The sequence below is a fragment of the Elgaria multicarinata genome, chromosome 13 (genome assembly GCF_023053635.1).
Source record: "Elgaria multicarinata webbii isolate HBS135686 ecotype San Diego chromosome 13, rElgMul1.1.pri, whole genome shotgun sequence".
In the NCBI taxonomy this organism is placed as follows: Eukaryota; Metazoa; Chordata; class Lepidosauria; order Squamata; family Anguidae; genus Elgaria; species Elgaria multicarinata.
This window is the reverse complement of record NC_086183.1, coordinates 23,557,753-23,568,835: the sequence shown is the minus strand read 5'-3', so window position 1 is coordinate 23,568,835 and position 11,083 is coordinate 23,557,753. Positions and strand designations below refer to the sequence as shown.

At 45.1% G+C, this 11,083-nt stretch overlaps 1 protein-coding gene across 1 annotated transcript; it reads left to right on the top strand.

Moving 5' to 3' along the window:
- Window positions 1–7,060, top strand: LOC134408371 (gilatoxin-like). The gene is made up of 5 exons (XM_063140628.1): window positions 1–52; window positions 518–671; window positions 4,855–5,129; window positions 5,788–5,927; window positions 6,932–7,060. Exons 1-5 carry the CDS (start codon window positions 1–3, stop codon window positions 7,058–7,060), a joined length of 750 nt encoding a protein of 249 aa, XP_062996698.1.
- The last annotated feature ends 4,023 nt before the right edge of the window (window positions 7,061–11,083 follow it).

Sequence of the window (11,083 nt, the reverse complement as noted above, 5' to 3'; positions counted from 1 at the left end):
ATGGAACCTTCCAAACTGCTGGCTTTCTTTCTGTTGCTGCTGCCGACTTTTGGTAAGAGCTGGCATTTTGATGCAATCTGACCAGAAATTTTGGAAGGCTGGGGGATAGTGGGTATGCATCAGTTTGGCTTCCACTTCTAACTGCATTTGTGTTAGATGTGTAGCAGTTCTCTCTTTATGTGTGTAAGTCACCTGTATTGTTGTCTGAAGAGCATTGCATGTGACTCGTTACATTCTGATTTTCCTTTTCTTGCGCATGATATGGATGCAGATGGGCTGTTGTGTGCAGCTTATGCTAGAGAGATGTGTAAAGTGTAGTGCTGAAACATATTTTAAACTTCTTCAACACTGAATGGTCACACAGCAAACCCACATGTGAAGTAGCCTCTCTCCTTAAAGAATGAAAGGGATAATTGAGTTATTTGGGAGAAGTGATTTTGGAGGTATTGCTATCTCTGTTGAACAGCATTGGTGCCCATCCCAGTGGGACAGTGAGCTTTCTTGGTCTGTGTTGCAGTGTCAGCACACCGTAAGCGGGTCCTTGGAGGCGAGGAATGCAGTGAGACTGAACATCCATGGCTTGTGCTTCTCTATACCTCTAAAGGCCCCTACTGTGATGGAATATTGATTGATTCTAACTGGGTGCTCAGTGCTGCTCATTGCTACGAAAGGTGAGGAATATCATGTCAAGGCACTGGTGAATATGTCTGGGATCCAGTTTCAGATCTTGGGCATTGTTTAAGGTTCATTCATCCATGACCAATAGTGACCATGGTGTGTGTTCTGAAGAGCTCTGGCCTTGAATGCAGCCTTTTGCTTTTACCGGTAGAGAAGTTACATTGCAGTAAAATACATGCAACTGTTAGGGAAATTCCCCTTACCTGATAGTGAAGGAATGACTTCACAACCAGTCCAGACACAGAGATTCAAACAGATGGAGAAAAACTCTCTCTCCATCATTCACATCAGCATACTTTTATACTCATCAAAGTGTCTCTGATGAAGTCACACTTTTCCCTCCTGTGACTGATCACAAGTCTTATACATGTTCCTTAAACAGAAACCCATTCTTAAATAAACAATGCCATATTTTGGCAGCCTATCACCGGTACAAAATGTGCATTCTGTTCTTTGATAAGCAGCTCAAGGAGAAATAGGAATTCCAGAGTATGCTCTGACCCTTCAGAAATGCCTATTCAGAGGGCTCTAGATGGTAAATAAATTAAACAATGCACGTCTCCAAGTCTATGTTGCTCAGCCTGGTTCCTAAACACAAGCGAAGTGCTTATGCAAAAAGTAACACGTAATCCTGGCAGATAAGGATCAAGAGATCAAGACAGCCTTGGAGCTTTCAGTATCTTGTTGTCTTTAAAGGCACAAAGGTGGGGGCTAGAGAGAAAGTGTCAGGAGTGTGTTTGAGCAATTTATTCACATTAAATTGAGGGGCTTCAATGGGGGCATTTTCAGGATTCCCTGTCACAACTTTTCCAAGTATGAATCTGGGACAGGAACCCAACAGGAATGCAAGGTCCTGTTGATAGGTCATTTCATGTGATCCCTGCCAAAAAATCACTGTAAAATTTTACAGTGAAGTTTAAGTTGAAATCTTTTTTTATGACAGGAGAGATGGAACTCTTTCCACCTTCACACCCCAATTGCAATATCGGAGAAGTTGTCACATTCTGGTGGTGGGCAGGAACAGAAGCAAAGAGGGATGGAATGAAGGGTAGAGGGGCAGAACCAAAACTACATGTTGTAACTGGTAGCTTCAAGCTTTATCACACCAGCGTTATACTCTGCAATCACTATCAATTGCGTGCAAAGATTTCCAGATTATAATCTGCTTTTATTGTGAAGTACTCCCATACATCCTGCTTTAATTGTGCTATAAAGCCAAAAGATGTGCAATATCTTGGTGCAGGGAAAGTCTGGTTCTTCGGGGCATGCAAAAGCACATCGCTCAAACTGCAGCATGTACTTTCATCCCTTGTTTTGAATCCGGTGTTCTGTGGGCGTATTTTCAAGGGGCAGAATTGCTGATGAATGAAAGGGGTTTGTCTTGTCTCTAGCGGGTGTTTTTAATTGCCAATTCAAATCTTTCTACTCCTGCTTCCTCCATCTTAACTCATCCATTTTCACTTTAAAAGAAATGTGGGAAATGCAACCTCCTTGCCAGCAGCACCCTCATTTTTAAAGATAAAGAAATCCAAATTGGCACAGTAGTAGGTATTAAGGAGAGGTTTCAGCATGCCAAATTTGAACCAGATTGGGTCATCCATTGATTTTTTAATGTTTTTTTACATTTCTTCCCTCAAATCCATTGGAGCTTATATTCTTTTAGTGCGGAGGAACTTAGAATCGCATTTCCATGCCTTTGAACTTCCGAAACTGTGCATCTTCAATGGGATTTACTTTACTCAAAAGTAAATCCCATTGATTTCCACTGCTTACATAACCTGCTGCCCCTTGGTCTGTGCTTGGGGGGGGGAGAGAAATGGTGAAGGGTAGTGGAAAGATTTCCCTTCTTTCCACACCTGGGAGCTTTTCCTAAGCAGGAGCCATGGAGGGAAGGAGCCTCCAGGCAGGGTTAGGGGATTAACTTTACTCAAAAGTAAATTGCATTAATTTCAACTGCTAATGTGACCTGCTTCCCCTTGATCTGTGCTTGGAAGGGAGAGAAACGGAGGGAAGGGGGGATGGAAAACTTCCCCTTCTTTCTGCGCCCTTTTTTCTAAGCATGGACCAAGGGGCAGCATGACATGTTAGCAGTTGAAATCAATGGGATTTGCAGCAGCAACCCTCACCCACATATATACAAATCAAGTAGACTTAACAACGAGGGAGGAAAGAAAGATTGGGGAGGGAGAGACTCTTTAGATCTGTGTGTGTTTTTAACCATATTCCACTATAAAGGAACACGTTCCGTATGGTAGGTCTGTCAGAGGTGCTCTTCAAAGGCTGGTAAGTTTCACCCAAATGTCTTGTCAGTTTCAAGCAAAGTCCTTTGGCTGCTTCTGAATGAAGCATGTGCGTGTGTGTCCGTCCGCTTGTCCTTTCCATTGAGTATGTAAAATTCAGTAGGGGATGGCAGGAGACACAAACAGGGGGAAGCAGAGATGGAAATGTTCTCCGGGGAGGGGAATCCTGCATCTCCCCACCTTTTCCTTTTCCTTTTTTTTTTTAACAATGGGGAGTCCAGTTTTTATTGGGTGCCCCCATATGGGAAAAGATAGCTTAATCCTCTTACTAACTGTGATTTCCCTCTCAATTTCTGTCATTGGAGGTCCTGGCACTGCATTTGAAGTCTCCTCCTCCATACCCTGGGAGTTGAGATGGCCACTTCCTACCTCGCTTCACTCCTCCACCCCAGCCACCCACCCCATTTTTCCCTTTTTAAAGTTGCAAAAATTAAGACTGCAATCCGAGGGGCTCTAATTTGGAAATGCATTCCATTGAACTCAATAGAATTTATTTACTGAGTAAGCCTGCAAAAGAGTTGACTGCAGTCTTACGTAACATTCTACTTTGGTGTTCAGTAACAAGAGAAGCAAAATCCAATCCCTGTTAGAGGGGGAGTTGTCCCCACTTCAAACAACCTATAAACAGTAGGAGGAGGTACAAAGAAGATCTGGGGGGTGGGGATAAGAACTTGTGTGAGTGAACCTCAGTGGATCTCCCCAATGCGCTACAGCAGAGGTGTAAGTTTACAAGTTACAAACTGGCATTGTTGTTGTTGCTAAATCACACCCTGGGCAGCAGCGGTCCTAAGATCTTTTACAAAGGGTTTAAGGGGGGAAATGTAAAAAAACATTAAAAATCAATGGATGGCCCAATCCGATTCAAATTTGGTATGCTTAAAGCTGTCCTTAATATCTATTACTGTGCCAATTTTGATGTAAGCATTTGTTTAATTTTTCTTTAAACATATCACATTCTGCCCCAGTGGCCACTCGGAAAACAACAAATGATTTATCCAAAAACTACTAGCAAAATTTCTCGATTCTTTTCCCTTCATAGCACAATTAAAGCAGGATGCATGGGAGTACTTCACAGTCAAAGGAGAGTATTACCTGGAAAACTTCAGAGTACTTCACAATAAAAGCAGATTATTAGCTGGAAAACTTTGGAGTCCTTTGCACGCAATTCACAGCGATTGCACAGTATAATGCTGGTGTGATGAAGCTCTGAAAGTTCTTCCTGCTAGTAGCCTCAGGAGAGGCATTTTTAAAGTTTTTGAAATGAGAGGAAAACTGCAAAAACAGGGAAACTCCCAAATAACTATTGGCGAGGGGAAAGGGGCGGTGGCCTTCTGGGGAATTGCTGAGGACAAGAGTGGGCTTCTTGCAGGGACATATTTGGTCCTCGGTCTGCTTTTGGAAGATTTGGACAGCCATGCTCAGCAGCAAGTCCTATGACAGTACCTGCAGGCGAGATCCCAGGACAAATGTCCACCCCAAGCATTCATGTAGAGCTCTATCAGACAAGTGTTTTAATGCATGCTTGTTACTGGGCACTCTCGGATTTTTGTGGGTCCCTCTCAAAACACAGTCTACCTCCCACGTGCCTCCCCACCCCTTTTAGCCTTTTTCGCGTAACAAAAACACACTCCAGTAAGTCCGACTTGATTTTAAAGGTGGAAGTTGCCACTGCTGTGTGCAGGAGAAGCAGTGGGATCAAAGCGGCCCACTGAATGGGCCACATGCAGGTTGTTTACTTACTCTTTCAAAAAAGGAAGTAATGAGGGACAAACGCGTGGGCGGAGAAGCAATGGAATGGGATTTTCCTCCTGTGTGATGACGTTCATAGTCAACTTGCCCGTCTAGGCCTTGGACCTGTTTGCTGTTTTTCTTGTAGTGGAAAAATCGAGATAAAGCTTGGAATGCACAACTCAAATGTGCTAAGAGGTAACGAACAGTCGAGAGTCAGTGTGGCCACCCATTGCTACCCGGACACTGCCCGCACCACCAAGAACAGCTGTGTGAATTTCACTGCTGACATCATGATGCTCAAATTGAACAAACCTGTGAAGTACAGCAAGTTCATCGCCCCTCTCCGCCTGCCCACCGTCTCTGTCTCCGTGGGAGCAAAATGCAGGGTCATGGGTTGGGGCTCAACCACAATTCCTACGGGTAAGAATCATCACCAGCTCATAATTCTCTGCACACTCAGGCACATTTTCTCCATAGATGTGGAAAGCGCTCCATGAAATGTTGCCCTTGGGCTGGTGGGCACGGTTGGAATTTTGAGACTGTCGTAGGTGCTCTCACAAAATGGCTGCCATGGGGGGGACCCACCCCTTTATAAAATGGCTACTCTGGTGGGCATCACCCATCACAAAACTCTAGTTTGCCAGAAGGTAAACTGGTAGGACTAAAATAAAATAAACTAGTCCAAGAACCGAATTACAAGGCAGAGGTGGGGTCTGAGCAACAAAGCGTTAATCTATTCTTTTACATCCAAATAAAGATGGTGCTGGAGATCAACAGTTCACTTTGCATCATAACAGACTCATTGCTTAATTTTTAAGGCACTTAAGAAATGAAATGAAAAGCAGAAGGGGCACAGAGCGTGGTGGGTGCATGCAGAACAGGGGCTCTTCCGCTGAGCCATAGCCCTCTCCCAGGTTCAGTGGGGCCTCTCAGCAGGACTTCCTTAAAGCGCCCCAAAATGCTGGAAGTGGCATTGCACATGGCCAGATTTTTTCACCCAGCTGCTCCCATACACAGCAAACACGACCCCTTGCAAGCATCTTACTGGACCATCTCGCCCTTTCCTTCTGGTTTTCAGTGACTTATCCTGACGTTCCTCATTGCGCTGACGTCAACATACAAGAGAAACGCTTGTGTGTGAAGGCTCACCGAAAGTGGAAAATGACTGACCACATATTATGTACAGGAACTTGGAGAGGATGCAAAGGAGTATGCTCGGTAAGGAGATTTTTCTGTGGTCGGAATTCCTTTCACCAAGCCCAAAATTGCAACCAGGTTACAGTGGACCAGGCTGGAAACTGATGTATCATCCATAAAGAGAGCAAAGGATGGCGCCAGTATGCATATGCAAATTGTATATAAATTATATGTAAATTAGCATATGCATAATAAAGTTTAGTACATGCTAAATTCACACTGTATATAGTTCAGCGTAGTCATATGTTCTGTACACATACATAACATACACAAAGTGTAACATTTACAATACAGTTGTACTTGCATGTGCTACCCTCCCATAGTACATGCTTAACTAGCATTGTACACACTATGATAAATTCCAGTAAATTACACACTATTGAATATTGTAAAGAGTATATGTTTCTGTACATACAAACCTTTCTTCACACCACGTACATACATACACCATAATGCAAACCAAACTAACACAGAAGAAAAGGATAGCAAACTGAGTGCCGATTCTTATGTAGCCAAACGTCACCATCCATGTCCTTGTGGGGAAGTTTCAGCCGTCTTTGGGGGACCAGAAGTTTGCACACACAAAAAATTAACAAAACCAACAACACAAAGATGTTGGAAGGGAACCTAAAACCCTAGGTTATTAGTTTTCTTCTTCCCCTGCCCACTCCCTCCTCATATCCCAGATGCCTTTGTGGCATTACAGTACTAGCCACCCTTTTCTATAGCCTGGAGAAACAACCCATGAACAACCCACAGTTCTGGACTCACATGTAATGACCATCCATGATTGAAACAGCCTGTAGTTCACAACCAGACATGAAACCACAGGTTCTCTTCCTGGGTTGTTTGTGGTTGACAAACCATGGTTTGTTAGCCTGACAGAGTTCACACACCGTGACAACTCAGAATTTAACAACTTTTGAGATGAATAAATTATGGATTAGCACTGGGTGCAAGCCAGGTCACTATCGTAGTCTAAGCCATAACTATATATTTCATAGTGTGTTCTGTTCTCTCAATAGGGTGATTCTGGTGGACCCCTTATCTGTGAAGGAGAAGTCCAGGGGATTGCTTCTTTTGCTGACGAAATTGGGCCTCGCATACATACCAAGGTCGACAACTATCTCAACTGGATCCGTGGTTTTTTTTGACAAAGCACAGTTGGACCTGCTCCCTCTGACAATGGATTACTAGTAGAACTCTCTTGAGGCACATCAGTGGGAAGGTGGTGGGGAAGCTACTAGCTGATATATTTTTTCTTCATTCCTTAAGCCACAAATGTAGGCACACATTTTCCTGACAGTAAGCTTCATTGAGCACAGTGGGAGTTAGTTTGGAGTACATGTGCATAGGATGGCACTGTGCAATGCCATAGTTTTGCATCCTCAAATCCCAATGGGATGCATGTTTACTTTGAATAAGTCTCACTAAACAGAATGAGTGAACAAGCATAGGTTTATGCTCTGAATTAGGTCTAACGAGAATCTTAGGGTGGCTAGTTCCTGCCAAAGCACTAGAATCTTGACTCCTCTGATTACACAATAGTTTTCCTGTAAATTCCTACTCTGAAAGCTAATAACTGAAAAAATAAAAATAAGAAAGAGACTCCAGTATTTCTAACATCTCATTGTATAAACTAGGCATGTGCTCCGCTCCGATTAGAATCGGAAAATCAGAAGCGAATTGGCCTGCTCCGCCTTGCCCAGAGGCAGAGTAGAAGCGGACCTCAGACTCTTAGAAGCACGGTGAAGAAAAGCGCCCATAAGCGGAGCGCCTCTCTTTTCACGGCGCGATCCGATCCCCATTTTGGAAAATTTCATCCATAGGATTGCATTGCGGAAAAGAATAGGGGATAACTGTGTTGTTTTTAAGCTATCTTTCTGAAACTACTTGTGCTTATAGAGTCATGGCTGGGGGTCATTTTGAGCCTACTCTCAGCTCTCTGCATTGTGCAGTTCACTTGCTATATTTTTTTTAAAAAATCGGGTTAAAAAACCGGTAGAGGTAGCTTTTTGAAGTGCTGAAAGGCAGAGTCATGATCACATTATCCCAAAGTTGGAGGAGGGGATAGGGAAAACGGGTAACTTGGAATACTGGGAAACTTCTCTTTCTTAGTCTGAATGGACTTTTCCCAGTGTTTTTAAAAACAGTAGCCCCGAATGCACAAACGCGACCTGAAATCATATACTAAGCAAATAAATAACCGATAGGAAACAGAGCACTGCTACCCACCCTAACCTTGGTGAACAACTGAACAGATGTGGTGCAAGGGGATGAGGTCCCCTAGGGTATGTGGACATGCTCAGTGGACACTCCTGCCCTTGGAGGATCATCAGAATCCTCCAAAGGTTAACCACTGGAGACTAATGCCTGTCATGAGTTGAAGTGGCAGGTCGCTTCTTAAAGAATGGTCCCTAGACAGGGCCAGTCAAATTGGCACAGTTCCCCCTACCCCTGGAAACGTCCAATTTCCTCTTACTGGTAAAAGACAGATATAGCCCTTTTTAAAAAATTCTTCTTGTTGTTTATTCAGCAACACTGCTGCTTTTAATTCCACCCCTCCTTTGTTTATTTGTTTATTTATTTATTTATTTATTTATTTATTTATTCCAATTTATATTTACACCCCAAAGCCCAAGCTCTCCTGGCTTTTCCTCTTCAATGAAGTCAGGCAGGCTTTCATTGTGGTTCAACTCCTTGTTGTAGTTGTTGTTGTTGTTGTTGTTGCTATTAATATTAATTAGTACTGCTATTAACATTATTTTGTTGCTTAATAATGGCTGTGATCACAGTGCAGTCAATCAACTCTGAAGCAAGGATCACAAAGCTTTACTCTTATCCTCCTAGCCTCCTAGTTATGGGATGCAAAAGAAAAGGCATATCTCTGTGCTGCTCCCACCTCACAGGGATGGTTTGCATTACTGGCTTTGAAACTATCCTTGGCTCACTTCCTTATGCCCCCAGAAATGTCTGCTGCCTGCTTGCCTTCCCTCCCTCTTCCTCTGCCCGCCTCGCAGGGATAGTTTGTGTGTGTCTTGCTTGTGTGTGATGGTTTGTGTGTCATGAATTGTGAGCCTCTATCAGAAACTATTCCCTCCCACAAACCATGCAAACGGAATATGTGATGTATGAACAACTCCTCCTAGGCCTTTGCTGTCGGGGTGCCTGTGCATGGTATGAAATGAGCCATTTTTGAGAACAGGTCTACCACCACCAGAATGGTGGTATGCCCTTCCGATGAGAGCAAGTCTGTAATAAAGCAAACAGATGGCACAATAATACGGCCGATGGGGTTGCAAGTAACCTGCGTCCCTTTTATTGAATACGTCCGCAAACTCCTGGTACTTGTCTGGCAGGCCCTCAAGCAGGTCCTCCCGAGGCCCTTTGAGAATGGCACTCACTGTCCTCTGCCAATAATGAAGACTGCAGCAGTTCAATTCAAAGACGACCTCCCCTCGGAGCCACATGATGCAGGGGTCATGCAGGGGTCATGCAACCTCAACTACATCATTACAAGGACCACCAGAAAATGAGCTAGTGCCACCACCAGAAACCAAATGTGCTCCTGGTGTCCCTGGATCTCCATAAGGGCTCCTTAAGTTCCATACCCATAAGGGCTCGGGCTCATGCATCACCAAACCTGAAGCTAAAGGCCTCCCATCAATCATCTCTATATTGAGGGGCATGGCCAGTGGGTACACTTGAAATCCCTGTTGCTGTGCAAAGCCCATGTCCATGAATGTGCTGGAGGCCCCTGAATCCACCACGGCCATGGTCTGGACCGGGGGTTGGCCTGGCTGATACATGGTCACCGGCAGAGCCAGGGGCTGACAAGAGTGGTGAATTGGAGTCTCAACTGATGGGCCGCCTCCCTGCCCCAGTCCTAGGACTCCCTTTAGAGATGGGGTTGCCGGTTTCCCGACACCATGAGGCGTGGCCATTTGGCAGGGCAGGTTTGAGCAAAATGCCCCTCCTGCCCACAGTAAAGACACAGGCCTCCCTGTTGCCGACGCTCCTTTTCCTGCACCAAGAGGCAGGGCTGGGCCCCACCCAGCTGTATAGACTCCTCCTCCCCAGACTGGAAACTTGGTGATGGCGTGACTACTGGCTGCCCACGGCCTGCAGGGGTGACTGACCGGAGGGTGCGGGTTTTTTTTTTTGCCAACTTACGGCTTTCTAGGTGCCCATCAATGTGTAGATACAAATGGATGAGTTCCTTCAAATTCCCATGCCGGTCCACCCTTGCCAGTTCATCCAGTGCAACCCTTCCTGAAATTGGTCCATCAGGGCTGCTTCATTCCAGGTGAGAGCTTTCTAGGTGCCCATCAATGTGTAAACACAAATGGATGAGTTCCTTCAAATTCCCAGGCCGGTCCACCCTTGCCAGTTCATCTAGTGCAACCCTTCCTGAAATTGGTCCATCAGGGCTGCTTCATTCCAGGTGAGATCCATGGCCAGTAACCAGAAGGCACTGGCATAGGTGGAAACACTATCCTGACCCTGGTGGAGGCACCGGATTCTCCTATTGGCAGTTTCTGCCTTTTGTGGGTCCTCATATGCAGCCCGGAATTCTTTAACAAACTCCCCATGGTCTTGGAGAAGTGGGCTTTTCTGCAATAGCAAGGGAGTTGCCCATTTGGCCGCAGCGTCCGTCAGTAAGCTTATCAAAAAACCCACCTGAACTTGAGCTGTAGGGAAGTCCTGGGGCCGCAGCTGCATGTATAGCTCACACTGTGCCAGAAAGGCTGCAAATTTGTCTGGAGAGCCATCAAACTTCTCCGGTGGGGCAATAGGACACTTATGAGAAAGTGCCAGAGCCGGAGGAGGTGGAGGGGGTCATTGCTCTATCTGTGATAACTGTGTTTGCAACGCCATCACCATAGCAGCCAGTTGGTTAGTTTGCTGCCTTAACACTTGGTTTTCATCTGCAAGTGCCTCCTCCATTTTTTTGGCTAGCGAACACGATCAGGAAGCAAAGCGTGGAGACACAGTAGCTACTGGAGGGATGAAAGGTGTTCACTAGACCAGACCAGCGGTTGGCTTTTCCCTTTTCAAGCACTGCAAGTATGACCCCACCAAGATCCCAGCTGTGCCTCATTCCTCTACACTTTGACCCAACCCCCTACTAAAGTTCAGCGTCTATTCCCTGCCTGTTCTGCAGGTGCATACTTCGT

What these genes read in the sequence shown, in the direction of transcription:
- LOC134408371 (XM_063140628.1), top strand. Translation starts at nt 1, where the DNA reads ATGGAACCTTCCAAACTGCTGGCTTTCTTTCTGTTGCTGCTGCCGACT. An exon ending in GCTGCTCATTGCTACGAAAG is followed by an intron (nt 672 to 4,854) that starts GTGAGGAATATC and finishes TTTTTCTTGTAG; the next exon opens with TGGAAAAATCGAGATAAAGC. An exon ending in CTCAACCACAATTCCTACGG is followed by an intron (nt 5,130 to 5,787) that starts GTAAGAATCATC and finishes TCTGGTTTTCAG; the next exon opens with TGACTTATCCTGACGTTCCT.